At 37.6% G+C, this 25826-nt stretch overlaps 1 protein-coding gene across 2 annotated transcripts in view; it reads left to right on the top strand.

Moving 5' to 3' along the window:
• The first annotated feature begins 4013 nt into the window (after positions 1–4013).
• Positions 4014–25826, top strand: part of CHSY3 (chondroitin sulfate synthase 3) — a 290568-nt gene continuing 268755 nt past the window's right edge. The window contains exons 1-2 of one of the 2 annotated variants that reach the window (XM_003920630.4): positions 4014–5172; positions 7603–7886. In XM_003920630.4, coding sequence (XP_003920679.2) covers positions 4371–5172; positions 7603–7886 — 1086 coding nt within the window. In that variant the 5' untranslated portion in view covers positions 4014–4370. The remainder of the gene's footprint in view (positions 5173–7602; positions 7887–25826) is intronic. The other variant, XM_074381824.1, reaches the window with a different exon arrangement.

The raw sequence follows: 25826 nt of genomic DNA, 5'->3' as shown, positions 1-25826 counted from the left end.
TGCAATTATGTTTATTTTTCTTCAATGATAGTTCCATGCAAATTTGCTCCTCAACAACTCTCATATCCAATTGAAATTTTTTCCTTAAATTCTTCCTATAATTTATTACTTAATGTTTTGAAATAAAAATTAAGTTCTTGATAGAGATTCCCAAGAAAGTTGTCTCCTCTAAAACTCATGTATCTTCAGAGTTAAAGTAGTATGAGAAAATTACTTCACTGACTTTGGAAAATTCCCACAAATAACTGCAAGAAACTCGCTACATATAAAATTAAATTGATATAAAAATCTTTACCCAAGGCTTCTACTTATTACAAATAAGGAAAGGGGCAGACCCTGTGCGGGAAGAAAAAAATGAAAAGAGGCTTGTTTTCTCCTTCTATTCTAAAGTGATAGGGTCACTTCAATAAAGATTTAAACGTTTTCCCTAATTCTACCCCTGTCCCACTCTAGTTTATTTTCTCCCCAAAGGAGCTAGAATGATCCTTGTAAACAATAAATAAAAGCCAGATTACTACTCTACACAACAACTTCATTGTCATTCGGGATGAAATCCAGCCTTTATGAATGTCTGCAAGGATCTAAATATGCTCTGTCCAATATGGTAGCCCCTAGCTACTTGTGTCTGTTGAACATGGGAAATGTGGCTAGTTTCAATTCAGATATGCTGTAAGTGGAAGACATAATTGTTTTTAAAAATTAGTATCAATAAAAAGAATGTAAAATATCTCGTGATATTCTGGATATATTAAATTGAATAAAAAGTATCATTAAAATTAATTTAACCTGATTTAAAATGAGGCGTCTAGAAAAAAATTAAATTATATATCTTACATTTCTGGCTCACAATATAATTCTATTCAGCACTGACCTAAATTATCCACGAGTCATCAGCTCCCTCCCATTTCCAATCTACTTTGCCCTCTGAAGCTTCTCAATATACCATGTCTGTGTCAAAGACTTGTGTTAGCCACTCTTTCTTGAAAATTGTTCTTTCAGATATCTTCCGGATTAGTCTCCCTCACTTTTTCCCATTCTCTGTTAAAATTATCAGAAAGAACTTTCCTGACAATCAGCTTTAACTTGCCTCGCCCAAAACATAATACACCCACTATCCTTCTCCATTTTTTTTTAAAAAATAAACACTCCCACCAACATATTACATCTATTCATTTCTTTATATGTAAAAATACTTCATATACACACATGCAAATGTGTGTGCACGTGTGTGTAATCTCTTAGAATATAAGTCCCATAAAGTCAGGACTTTGTTTTGTCGACTTCTGTTTCTCAGTAATTCCGTCTGCCCTACAGTAGATACTAAATAAGTATCTGTTAAATAAATGAAAGGTGAAATGTAATAAAAACGAGATGATAGATACCATGAGAGAGAGGTTTTATCATGAAAGAAGGGATTAGAAAATGAGGAGAACTAACATTTCCCAAGTGTCTACAATGAACCAAACATTATGCTAAGCACTTCATATAGTATATTAATAAAGTCTCACAGAATGAATTTACAGATGAGAAATCCAAACTTAAAGAATTTTAATAACTTGCCCAAGGTCACTTGCCTTGTATGTAACTTCACTTCAATGACTTTCATTTTATTTGAATGTTTTCTAGTGCCTTCTCTGATTCCCAGACTAAATTAGACACTCTTACAAATACTCAGAGTACTCCGTATTTCTGCTCATATCATTTATCATCATTGTGATTCATTTTATAGTGTGATGTTTAATGTCTGTCTTCTTCAGCGGACTATGGCCTTCATCATGGGAAGCACTGAATAGTTTGTTGACATCACCTTGTCTAATATTTAATCTCTAATATACACTCGTTGAATAAGTAAATGAATTTAACTTTCTCCCCAAATGTTCTGAACAGTTGATGAATAGGTTATTAATGCCCTGTGAGAATTAATGATTTTGTAGATCAACTACATGAATGGAATCAACTAGCATAAAGCCCAGCTGAATACTGCAGGGGAAAGGATGCTGGTGTGTAGGTGGACTTATTTGTTCTTCACTGTTGACCATATGCAATAGAAAATCCTCTGCAAATATGCTGTTTTACAAGGTAGCCCCTAGCCACATGGGGCTATTTAAATAAAAAGTAATTAAAATTAAATAAAATGATAATTCATTTCATCAGTCACATCACTAGTCACCTTTCAATGCTCCATAATTATATGTGGCTACAACTATCTTATCAGCACAAATAAAAAAAAATTCCATTATAAAGAAAGTTCTATTGAGTAGCACTGTTCTAGAAACTTTAAAATACTTTTGGGAAGATATATTTTCAGATCTGAAGGAGCTTGTTTGACTAGCTTTGTATTCTAACTAAAATCTAACTTTGAGAGAATCCAGTAATCTGTATTCCCAAGTGTCTCTGGGCAAAACCTAGACATGGAAAAGGAGATTCATTGTCCAGCAGATGAAACATTTATTCAGACGTGCTCATGCACAGCCAGTGACCTGTGTGGAAAGAACCATTCCTCCAAGGGCTCCAGGCAGGCCTAGTGTTCCAGGGATGCTGCCAGCACCTCGCTGGATCGAGCCATTTTGTCTAATGCCATTCAATACCATCCCTTTGCGTTTGATGTCTAAAACAGAAGACTGAAATTTGAAGAGAAGGAAGGGCTTGGGATGCCAAATGCACCCCAGAGTATAGTATTATGCACAACCTTTAGAGAGAAATTTGTCAATGTTCCCTTCTTCAAAATGTCATACACTTTCAGGTAATTTCTTCCTAACATAACTAAGTCACGATGACTTTGGCCAATACAACTTAACTTTTTTTGAGATTCTGTTGCTGGAGATTTTTCCTCCCTCATTGGAGAGTTAAAAATTTTCCTGTCTTTGCCTTAGAAAATAAAACGGTTCATAGGCAAGAATAAAAATCATGTCTTCTATTTTATTTTTTGACTAAGTTCACTTATTTTGTGGGGGTAAGAATTTCCTTCGTTTGGATCTTCAGAGTATTGGCCTTGTGAATGAATAATGTGTGCCCATTTCTCCACTATTTCCCAGTCCCACTGAGCCAATCTTCTACCAAGACTGAAAATAGGTCATGGTTCTCATTTCTAGAACAGATATTATCAGGAGAGCTGAGGGGGAGACCATCGGGCAGCCCCACATTTTCCAACTCAACAGGTGGAGGACATGGGATTTTTACATGCTTTGGGGACTGAACCCCTACTCATCATCATCTCCCTCGGCCTTTCAGGATAGGTATTTCCAATCCCTCAGAGATTTTCTTAGAAGGGACACCAAGCGACAATGGGGCTTCTGTGAAGGACTGAGGAGGGGTGGTAGAGAATGCAGGTAGGAGGGAATTTAGGCTGGGAGGAGGGGTGCTGGATGGGACGTTTGGTTTCCCGAGCAGTGACCAGGACAAGGAGTAGAGGGAGAAGGCGCGGAGTGGCAGCGGTAAGCACAACGTGAAAAGGACCGAAAACGCTCCGAACGGCGCCCTGGCGGACCTGGGGTGGGGCAGAGTGGGAAGGGTCACGCCGGGACGTGCAGGGCTGTGGGCCAGGGGAGGCGAGCCCCGAGGGACAGGAACGCACTTGGTGGGGGCTCCGGGACCCGAGCTCCGCCGATGAGGTCAGCTCCGCCGAGGCGCCGGGAGGAGGCCGGCGGAGCCCCCAGACGCGCGTGTCCGGAGGCCGGCGGAGGGGCGGGACGCGATGGGAAATGGGACTAGGAGCCAGAGCCGGGGGAGGAGGGACGGGGGCGTCGGCGCTGCAAGCCGGAGGCGGCCCGACCGGGATCGTTTCCTTCCGGAGAGAAGGCCGGCTCTGGACCGAGGCGCGGACGGGCTGGGGGGGCGTCCAAGGGCGGTGACGGGGAAACACCGCGGCCCGCGCTTCCCTCCGCTGGCAGAGGTGCCGCCTGCGGCTCCTCCCCCCGGCCAGCACGGACCCCGGCGGCGGCCGGGGGAGCGGGAGGCGGGAGCGAGGGCGGGGGCTCGGGAAGCAGGGAGGAGGGAGGGACCAGGCGCGCCAGTGACAGGGTGGCAGCCTAGGAGCGGACGCGTTGCCGCCGCCGCTGCTCCTCCTCCTCCTCCTGCAGCTCCTCTGGCTGCCGCCGCTGCCACCACCACCGCCGCCGCCGGGAGAAGTTTCACTCCCGACCCTCGCTCGGAGCCCCGGCCCAGAGTGGAGCGGGAGCCCGGCCGGCAGCTGCAGCCCGCGGCAGTCGAGGCGTCCTGGGCGCTCCGACCTCCAGCCGGCGTCGGCGCCTAGGCGGGGGGCTGCGGCCGGGGCTGGGGGCGCAAAGGCGGAGGAGGGGCGGGTGTGAGCCAGGGGACCCGCGTGCGGCGCCGCGGCCGCCCAGAGAGCGTCCGCGCCCAGGGCAGCCGCGATGGCCGTGCGCTCCCGCCGCCCGTGGATGAGCGTGGCATTGGGGCTGGTGCTGGGCTTCACCGCCGCGTCCTGGCTCATCGCCCCCAGGGTGGCGGAGCTGAGCGAAAGGAAGAGACGCGGCTCCAGCCTCTGCTCCTACTACGGTCGCTCCGCCGCTGGCCCCGGCGCCGGCGCTCAGCAGCCGCTACCCCAGCCCCAGTCCCGGCCGCGGCAGGAGCAGTCGCCGCCCCCCGCGCGCCAGGAGCTCCAGGGGCCATCGCTGCCCGAGGCAGCGCCCGGGATCACCAATTTTCGAAGCAGCCCCTGGCAGCAGCCACCTCCGCTGCAGCAGCGGCGGCGAGGACGCGAGCCTGAGGGCGCGACGGGGCTTCCAGGTGCTCCAGCGGCCAAGGGGGAACCCGAGGAGGAGGACGGGGGCGCGGCTGGGCAGCGGAGAGGCGGCCGGCCCGGGAGTAGCCACAACGGCAGCGGGGACGGGGGCGCTGCCGCCCCGAGCGCCAGACCCCGGGACTTCCTGTACGTAGGGGTGATGACCGCGCAGAAGTACCTGGGCAGCCGTGCCCTGGCCGCGCAGCGGACCTGGGCGCGTTTCATCCCTGGTCGCGTGGAGTTCTTTTCCAGCCAGCAGCCCCCCAACGCCGGCCAGCCCCCGCCACCCCTGCCTGTCATCGCGCTGCCGGGGGTGGACGACTCCTATCCGCCCCAGAAAAAGTCCTTCATGATGATCAAGTACATGCACGACCACTACCTGGACAAGTATGAGTGGTTCATGCGCGCCGACGACGATGTCTACATCAAAGGTGACCTCCTTGCGCCGGCTTTCCAGCCTGCCCGCCTCCCAGACTCCTTTCCGTGTAACCAGCTCTAGCCCCTGCCCAGCCCATCCGCTTCTTCTCTGCCAGCACGTGCTCTGGGCTCCCACAGGCCCTGGCCCGCCCTCCCCACCCCTTGCATCCGCCCCCCATTCCTAGCCCGTGCCTCGTCTTCTGCAATCTGGACCCTCCTCACACCTGCCTGGCTTTATTCGCCTTCCTCACTTGCTGTTTTCGGTGCCGCGTCACCCATAACCCTTAGTCTTTAACGTGTGGGAGAGGTGAGAAAATGGACCTTAGAGCTAAACCAAAGGCCATTCCCATTCTGCCCGCCTCTGAAAGCCCCAGCTGAAGGTAGTTCCCCCAATTGGTCTAGAGGGGCGTGGTCTTTGGTGCAGGAAGAGAAGATCGAGGATGCTGGCTAGAACCAGTCTGAAGATCCAGTGTTCTTGCTTTGAATTTTGCTCTTTTGTTTAAATTGGATCTAGCTCACTTTTGGAACTGTTCAGACTGAGGAATCGTCTTCGCTATTCTGGACCCTCCCCTATGTGTTCCCTTCCCTTTGGCACGACTCTCCATACCCTGGGAGTCCTTGGGCATCCCTACTGCCCCAGCGCGCTGCTCCTTCTAGCCACTACAGTGCAGCACCAAGCCGTCCCCCATCCCCCTGCCACACCTCAGTAAAACTCGGAGAGGATGGGCATATTGTAAGGAATTGGTGGTGGAGAAGAGGAGGAAAGCACGTGCTAACAAGCCAGACCCTGGAAACAGCCGGCTGTACTAGCACACAGTAGTACTGGATTCTTTCCAGTGCATTTTGGTGGCCGCGGTGATAAGCAGAGGCTGGAAGTCCTTCCCAGAATCACAGGCAGCCACAGCAAGAAAAAACTTTTTTGTCAGTTTAAAAGAGGCGCGGTCTTTTTCCCGGAGTGTGGGCGGCTCTGGACAGAGAATTTCTAAACTCAGCGGATCAAAGTTCCCTAGGTCAGAGAAGTGAATCTTTCCAGTCCAGCCAGTTGCTGAGATGGGGAGGAACGTAAGGGAAGCGCAGCATTGTACTCAATGAGTTTTCTCTGTGCTTTCCACATTTCCTAGTTTCTTAGTCAAAGGGGGGCAGCCCTTCCTTATTTTATGCCTCTCTACTTGTTAGCCTCATTGCTTTCTCCTGGTTCAGATAGTACTTTTCACATAATGCCAGAAAAAGAAAAAGCCAAACAATAAACCCTAACTGTCACATTTTGGCACAAGGAATTAGTGTAATTATAATAACTAGAGATCTCTTGGGTTTGGATTGGAAAGAGGGAAGTCACTCTAGAGCTTGTTGGAATAGAAAATATTGGTAATTGGGTACAAAAATAAAGAATGGTTTCATTACATTTTTAACAGTGATAGGATTGACTCAAAGAAGAAATCTTCCTCTACTTCAAGTACCTTGTCTTGTGTGTCTCAAAATCACAAAGGTTTTTTGGCAGAAGTCTGCCACACTTTGAAGAAAATTTATAAAATGCATTAACAGCACCTGCTTCTGTCATTTGTTTAAATAGTTTGAAAAGGTGTCCTTCAGAACATTGAAATGCCATATTATTTCAATTTCATTTAGAATGAAATGTGTTTTGTATTAAGAACTCAATAATAGCTGAAACTCATTGAGATCCAGGGGCAAGGCATGGGGCTAAGATAATGACTGCAGATGCTGTGCTCATCAAAAATAGTAGTAAAGATGCTGACTGGGAATATGAAGAAGGTGACTCTCTACTTACTCCAATGTAGCATTTGGTATTCTACCAAGTGCTTCTGAACTGTTTTAGCTGAATATTTTTATTTTTAAACTTTTTTCTTGATGAACTCACATACTACAGGTGAAACCAATTACACTAATTTTTGACAAACACATATTTCCCTGAAAGGTGCCTTCCCAAATCAAATTTCAAAACAAGTTTGATTCAAACACCCTCCAAAACTGTATGGGTTGTATATGACTAAGGTTTAGTTAATGGCAAAACACTGAACTAAACCAATTATGAGTAAATAGCAATTATTAGGTATCAACAGTCAGCCAAAACAATGCTAAATATCAGTATTTAATATTACTGGGAGCTTTTTGTTACTTCAAATGTACTAAGAAACTGTCTTTGCTTTCCTCGTAAATTTTTGCAGAAAAGTGATGATTGTCAGAGCTGTTAAGGTTTTTCTGTGACCTTCACCAGAATATGATAGAATTTTAGTATGTTTTACTTAATAACTGTGAATTAGTCTTTTTAAAGTAACAGAATATTGGGAGAGGTTTGTTTTTTTTCTTTTCAATTGCATAAGACTTAGGAGTTTAAGCACAATGTTGAACGTTCTGTCCCTTACCTTGTACATTATAAGCGATAATGAAATAAGGAGACATAGTAATTGTCACCCTTCTCTTTGTAGGTGATAAATTAGAAGAGTTTCTTAGATCACTGAACAGTAGTAAGCCTCTCTATCTGGGACAGACTGGCCTGGGGAATATTGAAGAGCTTGGAAAGCTGGGACTGGAGCCTGGGGAGAACTTCTGTATGGGAGGACCTGGCATGATCTTTAGCCGAGAAGTTCTCAGGAGGATGGTGCCACATATTGGTGAATGCCTTCGAGAAATGTACACAACTCACGAGGATGTGGAAGTAGGAAGATGCGTTCGTCGTTTTGGTGGGACTCAATGTGTCTGGTCCTATGAGGTAAGACTTGAGCTGTGATAAAAATGTTCACATAGTACAAGTACATGCCATTTTATAATCTAGGGCAGCGATTCTGCTTATTCTCTCTGTATCTTTGTATTTACTTGAAAATGACAGTAGCAGCCCTTTAGGGATACAGGAGTGATTGTGGGAGATAACTTCCTCATTAGGTGTCAAGCCTGTCTGAGGCTTTGTTATTAGCATGCCCCTTAACTTTAAGCAGTGGCCTATAGTTATGGCCACATCTCTGGAAGATGCTATATCCTCCTGGGTTTGATTTATTGATGCTTATATACATGTGAATCTATTTCCCTTCTCTAACAAGAGGTTTAATTTTACTCCTCTCATCACCTGTAGCATTAGCATTTGGTACTGTGCATTTTTTTTTTAATTTTGTTTTTGGTTAGGTATGTAATGACATCTCTTTGTGTTTAAATAGTTAAGATCTGTAGTTTCTTTGAGTATTTTCCAGTGGAAATTTGCATATTTTTAAAAGTATTAAAAAAGTAAACTAATAGTTATTACTTATGGTAGATGTAGTCACAAAATTCTAATCACTGTATTTCCTTAGGCATCTGAAAGGAATGACTTATCTGGAAAAAAGCAGATATTTTAATGGTGTTCAGTAGCTGCTTAGTATTTTCGACAGGTTCCCTAAAATTTGTTTTTCTATTCTTATGCTATTTTCTGAGGAGGAGCCATTATTTAAATAATCTTAGGTATTTATTTATTGCCGTGATTAGTTTTATGAAATACTTTGAGATTTTTTTCTTCAGAAATTGGTTTTGAAATGTAATATTTTATTTAAAATAGATTTCCTAAATGATAATTTTAGTAAAAATTGATTTAACATTAAAATAATGTACTGTTTTCAGTATAGTCTGGTTTTCAAGTAGTTGGAATTTAGTATTACTTTAGGTACCCAGTGCACAGCTTTGTAAATTATATCTTAACTCCTTTGCTTATGTTTTCAAATTTTTCATGTCACTTAGTGTAGAAGAAACATTTTATGAAAATATGTACCCTGTGAAGTCACTATATACACAGTTCCACTTTTTTTTTCTTGTATTGCAAGTGCAGTCCCACTTTAATTTTGCTTTCTTTTATACTTCGTGGTATTTATACTTTGGGGACATATTTTATGTATTGCAGAAAGTAAAAATTACTGATAATTAGTCATTTGAAATAGGCACTATGAAAATTTAAAATGATTATGTTGCTAATTTCTTTTAATTTGTAAAAACTATCCTACAACTACCCTTTAGGATAAAAATTTATGTAAAAACATTATAGTTTAAAGACAGGTAATCTAGAATAAACTCAATAAAAATAATTCTTACTTTGAAACAAAGTAAAAGACAAAAATATTCAATACAAAGAACATAGCCAGTTGATTTCGTTTACATGCTGGTATTATTTTGCAGGTATTTACTTTGTATGGATAAGTAAAAAAAAGTCTCATCTGTAGTTAACAATGTAGATGGGAAATTATTATGTTTTATATGATACTTTATTACCTTAACATAATACATAAAATTTTAACAAAGATAGTGTTTAAATGTTTCTCTTTTCAAGTTTTCATTGATTCTGCTACGAAGGCCTAGTCTTCACCTAGCATTCCATCCATTCATGTCCAAGAGAGTAAGTTATGCACAAAAATTGGGAGCTCAAAACTGATTTAATATTTTACTTATAATGTAGGCCTTTGTTCTGGTTAAAGTGAAGAGAAGTTATTATAGATGTGTACCCTCTCCGTTAGAATAGGTGGAATCTTAAATCCTTTTATTAACTGATGTAAGAGGCAAACAAAAGAGACCCCAAGTCTTACAGGCTGTAAACTGGTGAATATAACATTTTCAGTAACTTTTCACAATACATTTGAATGTAGACTGGCACTTGACCATCACTGACTTAGGAATCTGTATAAAACTAAACTAACTAATCATTTCAACATGATTTTAAGCATTAGAAAATAGTTTCTAGATAAGTGTTGTTGACTGTATGTTTTGCTAAGTTATAACATAGAATTTACTTTGTTTTGGAATTCCAGTCTTTAAAGGAGCTGTTTAAATGGTATTTATTTAAAGAGGCATTGATTTGATTCTAATACAAAGTCTCAGAAGTCTTATGTAAAGATATGATGGTAAATTTTATTACGAAGAGATATGTGAAAGAGCATTGTTAGTAAAACTAGTAAAGATAGATATACAAAGAAATGATAAAATCTAAATTTTAATGCTAGAATGTGGTCTGTGTTTCATAAGACACCTAATTAGGTAACTTAGGTGCAGCTAAACTGGGTGTACCATTCACAGATCCCATACTTCACTTTCTAATTTGGATTTTATGTTAGTAGAAATGGTGTCCATATATGATACTGTTCATATTATATAGAAAGATTGGTCTATTCTACTTTAGGTTAGCATCCTCAGTAAAGATGTGATTTCATATCTGGTCATTAATAAAGTTAAGAAAATTTTCAGTACTTTTTTTCCCATAGTTCTTTTAAAAGAACCATCTGTGACAGAATTTTCTTAAAATTTTAAATTTTCTTTATCTATACCTTTTTCAGTGTTTGTTTTGTTTTGTTTTGTTGTTGTTTATCTTCCTAACGAATGTTGTTTCAGAGTTGAGAGTCCTGTTAAGGCAGCATGTTTATGGTTTTTGAGTTTGAATAGATGAAATGTTCATGATAGAATATCATCTTTTAAAAATGGTGAACATGCTTGCAGATCTTATAAAAAGATGATTGAAATAATTATTAAATAAAATATGTGATTGTATAGCTTTCCTTGAATATAAATTGTTTTGTAACATCTAGGAATTAATCTTGTAGTATTCTTCTTAACTGCTAAACAGAAATTACTTTCTCTGTGTTGTATATACCATTAAAAATATATGGTAAAAGAGAAAGGGAGAGCGGTGATGGGGGATTTGAACTGGGGTTTGAGCCATCATTCTAACACTTACCAGCTTAATTGTCTTTTGGAAGTTACTTCTTTAAGCCTTGTGTAATTCAACTGAAAGTGGAGATTGTAAGAGTGTTTATCTCATACATTTTAGGAAAGATTAGGTGAAATGATCCATGTAAACCCCTTAATGTAGTGTCTGGCACATAGTAAATTTTCAATATATGTTAGTTTTTATTGTTCTAATGTTATAGATATTACATACTGTATTATATAGATTCATATATTTCACTTAATAATTATTAGTAATGGATGTGTGATTCATTTATATCCAAAGGGTTGAAATAAAAAATATATTCTCATAGAGTTAAGCTTTTCTTTTTGTCAAAGAGTAAGAAACCAGTATATTATAGGATTTCAGAAATATGAGGAATTCAGTATTAGTAAAACTGTGAAATATGGACATCTGTTTTAAAAATGTGTTACAAATATTTGTTTCAGTCTTTGCACCTAATATGTATAGTGTGTGTGTGTGTGTGTGTGTGTGTGTGTGTGTGTATGTATGTAACTGAATTTGAGGATGTGTGGAAAATATTACTTAACAAGTTATTATTTAATATATACATATAAAGAATCCCAAACAGATCTACATAAGGAAAAAAATTACTGTATAGATTTCTAAATTAATTGCCAGAACAATGACCCCTCTTTTGAGTTTCTCTGGCATCATCAGTAGGGAAGGAAGTGAATAGTATCCCATTCTGCAGTCAATTCATGAGCACCCAGGGGGTTGTCTCTAACAGCAGCGGGAACCTCCTCCTGGTGTACCTCAGGTCTTTGAGGTAATGATCTGCAGCTTCAGGCCTTTCTCACAATAAGGCCCAGGTGGTCTGGGGAAAGATGTCTTGCTTGTTGGTCTCTTGCTCTTTTACTCTGTCTTTGCTCACTTTTTCTGCTTCCTTCTGCTTGAGTGATAGATAAATTTCAAATGTATTTTGGTATGTACTGCTTTTCATCAGGTTCCTAGTAAATTAATGTGCTCATAAAGGATCTAACCCAGATACCTTAAAAGATCACAGGATGTGCACCCAGACCACAGTGGATCACAGTTAGGGCTCCACCATGGCCTGACCTGCTCAGAATAAAGAGGCATTTGGTTGAGGTTGAGCCTTACACAGACTGGTTCTTTGTGTGCCTGTGATCATTGGGGGGTCTGAATTGAGATTCTCCCTTTTCCACCTGGGATTGAGGCATCTTGTTTTAAAACCATATGGCAGATGTTAATAATCAACAGACTTCATGGGTTATACCTCAAACTTTATAAGCAAAGATTACTAACTGAATGAAGCATGCATGCTCATGAGAAAGTCATTCTATTCTATTCACTCTGCAAGTGTTAGAATTTATTGGCCCCTCCTGTTGGCAAAGATTACACTTTTGGTTGAGCTCTATCTTGGCTACTGCTTTTCTAGAGCTGCAATCTGGCAGTTTGGGAGGCTGCATATGGCTCTTAAACATTGTTTGGCACATAGAATATTTTAAGGTTTCTTGTTTTTGTTTTTTTGACACCTTTGGCAGAGGCAGACAATCTGCAGTTTTTTTCATGTCCTCTTATTGTTTATAAGATTCTTCTTGCATGTTTATTCTCCCTGACTGGCTTATGTGGGCATAAAAGTTTTGATCTTTTGAACTAGATAATCCACATCTTGCAAGTTTCATGATAATATTCTATAGAAAATGAAGTGATTTTCCAGTGAGACTGAGCGATATATTTTAAATAATTTAATTTATGGAAGAGTTAATATGTTACAAATTTGGCCAATTTAAAATGCATATTATATAACATAGTTACACTTTATTATAGATATCTTTTTAGTAAATAACAAAAATGTTCTCACTGTTAAAAAATATTTATACATTCATATTCATTTTGTGTATTAGCAGAACTGGAAGTTTTGTTTTCTGATTTTGCTTTTAACAAGATCACTTATATTCAAACCATAAAATAATTTTTTAATTCTGATGATTGTTCTTCTTTCTTTGAGGGAGTTTTGCATTTCTTCTTGAACTCCTGACCTCAGGTGAGCCATCCACCTCGGCCTCCCAAAGTGCTAGGATTACAGGAGTGAGCCACAGCGCCCAGCCTGAGTTTTGCATTTCTTCTAAGAATCAGTTTAAGAACAGTTTGTATTTATCATTTTAATGTTTGCAGTAAAATAGAGCCAAATAAGATTTATTTCATTCCATTAAATGTTATTTCAAAGACAACAGTGTTCTATGTTGGTAAAAATATTTCTTTGTAGTTTTAAAAATTCCTTCATAAGACTAACTAGATTTTTATTATTAGACTTCTTAAAGAGTTAATTTCACACTAGAATGTTTTATGTTCAGTCTTAGTTCCTTAAAGTCTGTAAACACCCTAGGAAATTACATTATTTCACAAAAGGATATGTTCTAAAAGTGTTTTCCTGAGCTTATAAGTAATACCAGAAAGCTGTATCATAAAAAACTGAACTATCTATAAGCTCTTAATAACATATTTTTAAGGTTAAAAGATCTGCGTCATTCTTACAGGACTGCTGCACATCCTCTTAGCTTCCTATTCCATATAAATTTCCCTCTGTTTTTTTCTTTAGATGGAGTTTCACTCTTGTTGACCAAGCTATAGCGCAATGGCACAATCTAGGCTCACCAGGACCTCCACCTCCTGGGTTCAAGTGATTCTTCTGCCTTAGCCTCTAGAGTAGCTGGGATTACAGGCATGCCCCACTATGCCTGGCTAATTTTGCATTTTCTTAGCAGAGACAGGGTTTCTCCATGTTGGTCAGTCTGGTCTCAAACTTCTGACCTCAGGTGATCCACCCGCCTCGGCCTCCCAAAGTACTGGAATTATAGGTGTGAGCTACCACTCCCAGCCAAATTTCCCTCTTTTCTAATGTTGATTTTGCTCTATCATGAACATGTTTATGCCTCCAAAGTATATTCATATATATGGAAAAGTGTAAAACTGGGATTTTGATCTAAAATTCAGTCTTTAAAAATCTTTTCTTGGTCTGATTCAGTCACAATTTAGTTTTTAACTTTACTAAAAGCAGTAAGCTTCTCACACCTACTCGTCCCACTCTCATCCCACTTGTCAAATGAAATCATCATGCATTGAATTTGTAAAACTTCTTTTCTTCTACACTGTTTTCTTCATTATACAAAATAAAATTGCATTCTGAGTTGATGGAGAAGCATGATATGGTAAGCATTGTAGGCTTAGTTAGTTTGTTTTCATCGCTAACTGATGCCGTATCACTTCAATTGTGATAATTATGCTTTCCAAGATAATTTCCAACAATTATGAAAAAGGTTATGTTTGGGAGATGCCTACAGACAATTTGAAATAAGACCTATGATAACAAAAATACTCATATTAATTTAAAAACTTTGAATATTCTTTTTCTTTAATTGATCACAAATATTCTAATTTCCTGAAATAATTCCAGGTCAGGCTCCTACTTTAACTTTATTTCTTTTGGTCTCCAAAAAGCTATGTTTTGAGAAACAGTCATTTCAGTCTCTTTTCTACCTAGTGAATTATGCTTAAAATACAGAGAAATATATTCTATTCTATAACTATACTGCATTTAATTTTTATTATAGCATGTTATTTTTGAACAAAGGTATAGCTGTTAATCAGGAATTTCAGTTAAAAAAATTTCATTGAAATCAGAATCAAAATCAGTTTATTGAGTTATATGAGTCATTTCATATTATTGGGCCATGAGAAAACCTAAGTAAACTGAAAAATTGAGGCTTGTAGTTTTTCACAATTCTGATGTTCTCTTAAATACTGTCCTGACCATTAAACAATATTCTAGTTTAGGCTTAACCATGTATAAATCAGTTTGAATCATGATATGTTTAAAAAGTTACTCTATCTTAGAAAGGACATAACAAGTTTTTAAATTAACTGAATCAAAATAACATATCTTTTAAAAATAAGCCAGCATAATTTTGGAATTAACAGATGAATGAAATGCATTTATTAGTTTTTTTGAGATTTAAAATGTTTTACTCAACCTTTATAATTTTGAAAGCTCTGCTCATCATTCTTCATAGTCAGTGGTATCTGAATGTATCACTATCTCTTTCAATTTTGTTAATTTTTATTGCAAAGCTATTTGTTTATAGAGTTCCTGTGTCTCAAAAAGTGGTGATTTAAAGAAATATACATAATATAAATACTTAATAGTAAAATAAAATAAAAATGTGAAGAAATAAGAGAAAAGTATGCAGCAAATATGATAAAACCATGAAAATACATATTGGATTCCTGTTTTCCTGGCATGAAAGAAATCTCCCCCAGAGAACAGAAGGAAGTTGTGAGGGATATAGCAGATCACATCCTTAGTACCACTTCTGTAACAGAGTAGCATGGTTTAATTGGATGTTCCTCATTAATGACCTCAATAGAGCCAGGGCTACAACTCAGAAGGACAATTCTGCAAAAGAAATTCAACTTAGAGACAATGCAGTTATGGTTATAGTATACTATTATTTGGTTCCTTGCTTGATTTTATTTTAAAATTTAGAATACTCTTTAAAGAGCTCTTCAAGACTATTATGTCTCACTGAAATGTTTTATATTAGGTTGGCCAACAGGAAGTAAAATATGCATATTCTCTGGTGAGAACCCAGAGTGTAGCTATTGTGTTGTTAAGAGCAGATCCATATTCGTGCTTTGCTAAGCAAGAGAAGGTTAGATATTAGATATACCAACCACACATGGAGGAAGCCAACTAGGTAAGGACAGGATGGCCCCCCAAACTGAGGAGCACAGAGAGGTTCAGAGAATTCTAAACAGCTTGGCTTAGAAATGTAGTCACCCAGCTACTGAGATGATTATTTAAAAGATCTGTTTTTGTAATAATAATTTCAAGGTAAAATTTCCATGTAAAAATTAAAATATGGAAAAATCATTTTAATTAAAAACAGTATATTTTTATAATCATATTGTATTATATAGAAATAAATGTTATATGAAGGATATTTAATACACATGAGTATCTCATAAAATATGAAAAAATGTGGTATTAAAATTGAAAATGTTCTGCCTTAGAATTCAGTCATTTCACATCGTATGTAGCTAAATGATTTCATTTGTCCAAATGTATTTATTGAGCAGTTATCAGCACTAAACAATATACATGTCTTCCTTGTCTTCATGGAGTGCACAGGGAGGACGAGTCAGGCTTCCTACTGATCTCTTAGTTTCAAATCTGATAGAGTTGGGTTTCTCATCTCTGACATCCTTCTAAATTGTTTCTTTTTCATTCTAGGTCATGAAATATCTCTAGTTGGGTCCACCATGGGTACCTGTCTCAGAACTAGGATCAAATTATTGTTATTTAGTTTTCTTAAGTAAGCCTTTTCTTTTATTTGTGTAACTATCCCTTGAAGAAGGGAAAAATAAAGACATTTTTGGTAATTTTCTTGCATATTTTTAGATATATTGTATATTAATATATAAAATATATATTAATATATTTTATGCCTGCTGTATCACACAGATCACTAGGATTTTGTATTTTAAGTCTATCACTTGATTACCTGGCTTCTTATTCTAGTTTTGCCATTCACTAGCTGTGTGGCCTTACACAAATTATTTAACCTCTCTGTGCCTTAGTTTCCTCATCTATCCAATGGGTCAGCCCTCATATCTGAGGTGCATTGTTTCTATGAACCCTAGGAATACTAAAATCTATGGATGCTCAAGTTCCTTATATAAAATAGTGTAGAACAGTAGGCCTTCGATATCTGTGGGTTTCGCATCCAAATACAGAGAGCCTTGTAATAACAGTACTTACTTCATAGAGCTGTTATGAAGATTAAACGAGTCAATGCAAATAGCAACATTCAGAGTAATATCTCACAATGTTAAGCATTCCACAACTGCCAGCTAGTTTTGCAGAAGCAGAAAGGCATAAAATAGTGCCAACTTTACAGAGCTGTTTTGCGACATAAAAAGGTCAGTGTATTAGAAGCCCTTAGAATGATGCTTGCCACATAATAAGCTTTGCTTAAATGTTAACTATTATTAATATTTTCCATCTTATAATGTTCATATTCTTTGTTCCCCTCATAGGAGTGGGATAATGTTGATTGGACACAGTTTCATTGCAATTTCTTTTTGTTTGACGGGCTTTGCTGTAATATGGAAGTTGTTCATTCAGGGTTGTTCCTGACAGCACAATAGAATTTTCAATGGACTTTGAAAAACTTCTGATGCTGGACCCCATCCTTCATCCATTATGTCATAATCTCTTATGGGTCAGGCCTGCAGCATGGGTAGTGTTTAGTGTTTAAAACTTCTTAGGTGACTCTAATTTGGCTCTAGGATTTAGACCACTGTGTCAATTGTTTTATTAATTTTCCATATTCAAATATCAAGTCTATTTTTAAGCTATTTGTTAAAAATTAGTTTTGCTTTGTTTTCCTTTTGGAGAAATCACAGGAGAGTAATGAACACTTTGCATTTCTGTTGTCTGATTTGTTAAACATCTGTTCTAAAGAACTAATCACTGGACTTAAAGACAGTGGCTACAAAGCCATCACTCACAACTGTATGTTTTCTCACCATCTGATTTTCATGGTTCATATGTTAATCACTCTTTTCTTAAAAAAATTCAAGGTGGATTTTAAAACATTCTCATAAAAGTAATTTTTACCTGTACAAAGCTTAAGGTTTATAGTTGTGTTTCTTTATTACATCTTAGTAATGCATAGTAAGAGAGTTCTTGTAACATAGATGGAATGTTTTCATTGGCTTGATTGCTTTAACATTGACTTAAATAATTTGAGCTCTGAATGAAAAAGTTATCAGAAGGACATGTGTGATTATACAATAACTTTTTAGATTTTTTAAAAGCTTAAATGGATAATTTTGATTCTATTTCATCATTCTCAACAAATAGTTCCCAGCCAACTGCTATAGATGACTGCTATGATGGAGGAAAGTACAGGACACATAGAAGTGTAATGGAAGAAAGGCTTGAGGAGAGCAGGAAAATGCTTCCTCCGAACTGGAAGTAACACATAGGGGCACTGCCAGGTGAGTGGGGATGCATGGTCAGGCAAAGGTAGAATAGCACACTGGAAAATAATGTGTTTGGTTTCAGCATATGTACAAGCAGGAGATGTGAGGCCCAAAAGAACCCAATTATGAAAGGCTTCGTTTGTAATACTCAAAGGTTTAGATCATATGTTGTAGATCAGTGGTTTTTTTTTTTTAATAATTAAGAATTTATTTTGCTAATGTACATTCTTTAGAAGTTAAAATCATGATTTTTGCAAAAATATACATTTGAAAGTCTTGTTTATTTCATCAATTAATGAAGAAATAAATAATATGTCACCAACTGTTCAGAGAAGAACCCAAATATAGTTACACATATCAGTGTTAGAAAATACTGGGATGAGACATACCCCAGACTGGGTAAATTATAAAGAAAAAGAGGTTTAATGGACTCACAGTTCCACGTGACTGGGGAAGCCTCACAATCATGACAAAAGGTGAAAGGCACATCTTAGCAGCAGGCAAGAGAGAGAATGAGAACCAAGTGAAAGGGCTTTCCCCTTATAAAACCATCAGCTCTTGTGAGGCTTATTCACTTCCATGGGAACAGTATGGGGGAACTACCCCCATGATTCAGTTATTTCCCAAGGGGTCCTTCCCACAATTCAAGATGAGATTTGGGTGGGGACCCAGCCAAACCATATCAATTGGCATTCTGTCAATGACAATAATTTAACTATAATAAAACAGTTTTATTCTTATTATATATTAACAAATTATAGTTGTACATGTTAATAAAGTTAAAAAGTGATGTAATGATTTTTAATACAATGTGGAGTGCTTAAATCAAGCTAATTAACCTATCATCACCTCAAATACTTGATATTTTTTTCTGAAGAGAACATTCAAGATTTACTCTTAGTTATATTGAAATGTATAGTACTCAAGTAGAAACCATATTTACCATGCTGTGCAACAGACTGAATTAAAAAATTAAACTTATTCTATCCAGTTGACGTTTTTTAATCTTTAATTGTCATCCCCCTATTTACCCTACCTGACGTCCCTAGTAACCACTGTTCTACTCTCTGCATCTATGAATTCAATTGCTTTAGATTCCACATAGAAGTGAGGACATACAGCACAATAGTCCCCCCTAGTCCGTAAAGAATAGGTTTCTTTTTTTAAGACAGAGTCTTACTCTGTCACCCAGGCTGGAGTGCAATGGCACACGATCTCAGCTTGATGCAAGCTCCGTCTCCCAAGTTCAAGCGATTCTCCTGCCTCAACCTCCTGAGTAGCTGGGATTACAGGTGCACACCACCATGCCTGGCTAATTTTTGTATTTTTAGTAGAGATGGGTTTTTGCCATGTTGGCCAGGCTGGTCTCGAACTCCTGATCTCGTGATCTGCCCACCTTGGCTTCCCAAAGTGCTGGAATTACAGGTGTGAACCACCGCACCCAGCCAAGGAATAGGTTTCAAGACCACTGGTGGATGCCTGAAAACCTCTATAGTACTGAACTCAATTGCCATCAGTTGGAACACATTTCTGATTATGTCTTCCATTTATAAATTTAATGCCTTTCTATTATTACTAAGAGCTTATCACACTGTGGTTGTAACTTTTACAGTTTGAAGTGTGACAGTGAAACTAGCACTAATTTCTTTCTCCCTCTTTACAATTTCATGGATAGAAGAATCATTCTTACATTAGACTTTAACAACCCCAACATAATGATTTTTGTTTTCATTTTTATTTGAGACTGTGTTTCACTGTCACCCAGGCAGTGCAGTGGTATAATCATGTCCCTTTGCAGCCTTGACTTTGGGGCTCAGGTGATCCGACAACCTCAGCCTCTCGAGTAGCTGAGACTGTAGGTGCGCACCACCACGCCCATCTAATTTTTTGTATTTCTTTTTTGTAGTGACGGCGTTTTGCCGTGTTGTCCAGCCTGATCTCAAACTCCTGAGCTCAACCCATCTGCCCGCGTTGGCCTCCCAAAATGTTGAGATTACAGGCATGAACCATTGTGCGTGGTGAATTTTTTTCTTAAGTCCATAACTTTTACCTTTTCACTCAAAGGAGACATTATATGGCTTCTCTTTGGTATAACAAAGTTTCTAGCATCACTACTCTTGCACTTTGGGGCCATTATCAAGTAAAACAAGTACGATGCACATGCACTATGATACCTTGACACAAGCACTATGATGCCTTGAGCACAAGCCCTATGATACCTTGACAGTCAGTCTGATAACCAAGATGGCTACTGAGTGACCACCAGGCAGGTAGTATCTACAGTGGGGATCCAGATTAGACAAAGAGATGATTCATGTCCTGAGCAGGATAGCAAGATGACCCAAGATTTTATCACTCTATCAGAACAGTGTGCAATTTAAAACGTATAAATTGTTTATTTCAAGAATTTTTCATTTAATATCTTTGGACCAGGAATGACTACAGGTAACTGAAATCACCCATGGAAAGTGTAATGGTGGATTAGGGAGGACTACTGTATATGTCTGTCTGTGCTTGCATATTGCATTAGCATAATGTTCTCCAATTCCATCCGTGTTGTCGCAGATGAGAGAATTTCTTCTATTTTTACTTTAAAACATTTTTAAAATTGTACTTTAGGTTCTGGAGTACATGTACAGATCATGCAGGATTATTGCATGTGTACATATGTGGCAAGGTGGTTTGCTGCCTTCATCCCCCCGTCACCTATATCTGGCATTTCTCCCCATGTTATCTCTCCCCATCCTCCCCACACCCTGCTGTCCCTCCCCTGCAGAACACATGGACCCAAGGAGGAGAACATCACACATTGGGGTCTGTCGGGGGGTGGGAGACTAGGGAAGGGATAGCAGAAGGTGGGGAGATTGGGGAGGGATAACACTAGGAGAAGTACCTAATGTAGGTGATGGAGGGGCGGAGGCAGCAAACCAGCAGGGCATGTGTATACCTATATAAGAATCCTGCAAGATCTGCACATGTACCCCAGAACTTAAAGTAAAAAATATATATATATTGAAATTAAAAAAAAATAGGGTAATTAAGTGGGCCTCACTGAGAAGATGATATTTAAGCTATGCAGATGTCTGAGGGAGAAGCTTTTCTGCAGGGAAGAGTAGGTGGACAAGTGTCCAGGGAAGAACACTTGGCAGGTCAAGAACTAGTCAGAAGGCAAGGGAAACTAAAGCTGAACAAGGCACTTCGGGAGAGTAATAAAAGGTGGGATGAGAGAAGTAAAAACGTGAGATGAGGGCAGACATCATGTATGGCTTTGCAGCCCTTTGTGAGAATTTTTTAGTAGAAAAGTAATGCTCATATAGCTGAAGAACTTTCCCAGATTAGGCAGGCAGGGATACTGATCCATCATGAGTATTTTTAAACTGCATAAATGCATTTGTTTTAAGCAAATTCTTCTCATGGATAAAGTAGTTAGTATTTAAAATTAAAAAGAAATTGTAACACAGCCATAGAATCAAGAAGTTTAATTTATTTAAAATTTGATTTATTAAACTTAGTAATTTGTTTTAAAATTGTTTAAAATTTAAATTGTATTTAGTAATTTGTAAATCACTAATATAAAATGTTTCAAAAAAGCATAAAATACATATAATGAAAAATAAATTTATGTTCTCTATCTGCCTAGAGAGTTTCCTCCAACCCCCTACTAATCAGTATGTTTTATATTTCCATAGTTTCTCTCAAGTGTTAGACAACTTGATATATACAGTATCTCCTCCACGCTCAATTTTTGTTTGTCTCAAGAGATGGCGTATTACCCACATTGTTCTGAATTCTTTTAAAAGTAGAATTAACTCCTGTAGTTATGCTTATGCCTGTACTCAGACATCATCCTTATTCTTCTTTTTAATTCTGCCTAGCATTTCAAATCAATTGAATGATTGTTTTAAGAGAACTGCACACACTTCTGCAAGAACAAGAGGAAAATGCACTGCACAGCATCTTCCAATTAACCATAAATTCTGCACCTTTTTAGACTGCTAAAAAAATGTGTAAAAGAGGAGCAAATTCCTCAAATAATGATTATCCCTCTTTTTTTTTTTTTTTTTTTTTCAAGACAGGGTTTCACCATGTTGGTCAGGCTGGTCTTGAACTCCTAACCTCAGGTGATCCGCCCGCCTTTGCCTCCAAAGTGCTTGGATTACAGGCATGATCCACCACGCCCTGCCGATTATCCCTCTTTAAAATATGTCACTTATACATTCTACATTTACCGAGTACCTCTTGGGAAAGACATACTGTGCTAGGTGGTGGGATAGGTGAGTTCTCTGTCCTTGTAGAATTTATATTTTCATGAAGGGAGATATAAACAAAAAAGTAAACAAATAGATGATCACAGACTCAGAAGAAATAAGATAGATGATGCTGGAAGGAGTAAATGTGAAGGCCACTTCAGATTATTTCACCAGGGAGGGCTACTGGGAAGAGGTGACATTTGAGCCTAGAAGTAAAGCATAAGAAGGAACCTGAGAAGAACTGAATATCCAGACTAAGACCTTACTGAGATATGTGTAGAACTGGTTATGGGCCAAGTTGATATATGAACATTCAGGGAGAAGTGACACAAGAATAAGGTTCCTGACAGGAAGGAGCCAGATGGTGGATGAGAAATTTCGTAAGAAAAATGGGAAGGCTTGAGAGATTTTAAACAGCTATCTGCCTTATTTACAACTTTATGTTCTTTTAAAAATTTTATATTTCAATTGACAAAAATTGCATATTTCTTTGGTGTACAACATGATTTTGGTAAATGTATACATTATGGAACGGCTGAATCAAGCTAATTAGCATGCATTACCTTGCATACTCATATTTTTGTGATGTGAACACTTAAAATCGGCTATTTTAGTTGTTTTCAAGTATATATTATTAACTATAATAATCACAATATAAAATAGATCTCTTGAACTTATTTCTTTATCTAAGTGAAATTTTCTATCCTTTGATCAACATCTCCCAGTTTTCCATTCCCCAAACTCTGGTAACCACCATTCTATTCTCTGCTTCTATGAGTTTACTTTTTTTTTTTTTTTTTAAAGAAATGTCTAGTATGATCTGAAAGGTACAAATTTTAATATTAAAACACATTTTAGATACTCTTGAGTATTTCTTGTACTAGTGTGTATATATGTGTGTGCATATATATATATGCATTTCTATAAAGCATTTATCGCTGCATGAGATTGTAAGGGCAGTTAGAATAGTGAGTTATGGAGATTCTTTATTACTAAATGGCCAGTAAGGGGATAATGGGCATAAAGCATAATAAGTTTCCAGTTGTAAGTTTGAGCTTCTATGTATTTTATGCTATTTACCAGACCTTGAATGCAATATATACTGTCATTGTAGAGTTTCCAAATTAGTATTACTAAGCAGATTTGGGGTCATTAAAGCATATGGCATGGAACTTTATAACACATTATTATTTGGTCATGGACTAAGGTTTTTTTTTTTCCCTTGAAAATTCACTTCAGATGGCCAACTTATTGACTATTTACATGATATTATTTGTCAGGCCCACAGGTTATTTTCATAATATAGAAATCATTTTATAAAGTTTCTATCTAAAATGTCTTTAGTTTGATGTTCCAGATCTCTTAAGATATATGTCTTCTTTTGTGAAACTGGAGTTTAGATTTATGAACATATAGTTTATTTTGTGGCTTGATTGAGTTGTAGGTGCTTCTACTGTAAATAGACTGAATGCAGCATAACCTTAGATTAACTTAAAATATAAAGCCATCATCTTTGATTTTCCACCCATATAATTGCTTACGTTAAGATACATGTGATTGCCCTATGGTTATTTAAAAGTCTGCATTTCTCGTATTTTACTTTCATCTTGTTTTGGTTTCCCTTTTTTATTAAATAATCTTAAAGATTTATGCAGTTTTGGTAAATCAGATTTCAGCAAGAATGTCTTCTGTCTTTGGAAAGTCTATGGAAAATTTACCATAATCAAATAACTTTTGTTATTCAGTATTTGCTCTTCTGATGACATATTTTATACTTTTATTTCTGATTTTTCCCCATTGGTTATAAACATATAGTTGATAAATACTCTTGCTGTTATACATATTTGATACCATAATATTTATATAATCAATGCAGTAACTTCTGCATATAGATTGTCTAACACCTGGTTAAGTGTATAAATAATTTCAAATTTATTGAAATTGATCTGTTGTTTTATTTAAAGAGTATTTAACAGTATACCACAAATTGGTTTTGTTGAAACCTCAGCTATCTAATGAATGATAGTGTATTAATTAAAATAGAGAATTATAATTAAAATACTATAATGAAAAAACGTACTTAAAACTATAAATGTAGATATTTTCATGAGATCCTATAAGGTCTTGATTTATATAAATTTTAGGATTCTGTTTTTTTCTTAACTAAGTTCTAATTTTCTTTATTTTAACTAAATTTTCATTTTATGTTCTTTATGCCTCTAATACTTATTTGTTTTCTAGTGTTCATAGTGTTCAGTGCTATTAACAGGTTTTATTTTGCCTCAATTATTTTAGAAATGGTTCATTTTCTGTCAAATACAACCACATTGCTCAGGAATTCTTAGACACATTATGAATTTTGATTACACTTTTTAAAAAAACTTTTGAAATTTTAAACAAATGGTCACATGAACTAAGTTTGTGTTCAAGACACTATGTTCATAGATTTAAAAATCAGCCTACCAAAACATCCTTAAACTATCCAAGCTTGTAAAATTTAAATTGCCTTTGATTTACATGAAAGATCCATTTCATCAAGTATGTCATTTGGAGAATTGATCGAAACAGTTGATAAAGAGTGAAATTGAGTTCATCAAATTTGGCAGACAGTTGTAAATTGTGTCTGTGAATAATTGAAGAAAAATGCATTTCATTGCTTTTCAAGTTTTTTTGTGTAGCAGCAATGATCAGTTTTGTGTGCAACTTTATAAGTACTAATATGGACAATTCCTGGTTATGTAAAATATTTGTTTGTATTTTTTTTTAAAGAAACCCTACTTTCATTTTTTTTTCCCAAAAAATTTGTGGTCGAATGCATTGCTTGAATATTGTTTTAAAGGATTGGAATGGTTAATCCCTTTCTTGTTTTCCATTTCTCCATATTAGTGTCAAATTCTGTTTGTGTGTGTTGTATGTGTGTGTGCGTGCGTGTGTGTGTGTGTGTGTGTGTGTGTGTGTGTGTGTTGATAGGATGTTTAGTTGACCTGCAGCTCCTACAATTTCTGGGAAAAATGAATCAAGAATGATAATATGTGATTCTTATTGGCCAATTCATGTGTTTATTAATCATAGATTTTAGAATGTTAGAAAATTATGAAAATATATTTTAAAAACTTTTAAGTTCAGGAGTACATGTGCAAGATGTTTATGTTTGTTATGTAGGTAAACATGTGTCATGGGGGTTTTTTATACAGGTTATTTCATCACCCAGGTATTAAGTTTAGTATCCATTAGTTATTTTTCCCGATCCTCCCTCTGCCCACCCTCCACCCTGTGAAAGGCTTCAGTACTCAACATCACCGATCACTAGATGTAAAAAAGACATTTTTTGTTACTTCCTATTTGTCCGTTTTTCGTAGAATAGAATTTACGTGACTTGGCCAAATTGATCTAGAACTGTATCTAATAGATTTTATTTTTAAATGAAATCAGGTTTTTAATTTAAAAATGTGGTGGGTGATGCTGGCATCATTTTGTACAGCTGCTTTGATTAGCTTTGTTTCTTTTGGATGCTATAATTACAGCTGAAGTAAATTTAGATGGATCTCTGCATCATTTTAACATTTAAGGTATCATGTAATTTGTGGAGGAAATGGCAGTTGGAAGAAAGACTGATTGTAGCATAAAAACCAGTATAGGCAACCTAACCAAATGCTGATCTATAGCTCAGTGTGGTTTTATTAATCTCTACTTTCCT

Source organism: Saimiri boliviensis, chromosome 1 (assembly GCF_048565385.1).
Source record: "Saimiri boliviensis isolate mSaiBol1 chromosome 1, mSaiBol1.pri, whole genome shotgun sequence".
Taxonomy (NCBI): domain Eukaryota; kingdom Metazoa; phylum Chordata; class Mammalia; order Primates; family Cebidae; genus Saimiri; species Saimiri boliviensis.
The sequence above is the reverse complement of the archived record's forward strand: the minus strand, read 5'-3'. Positions and strand labels throughout refer to the sequence as shown.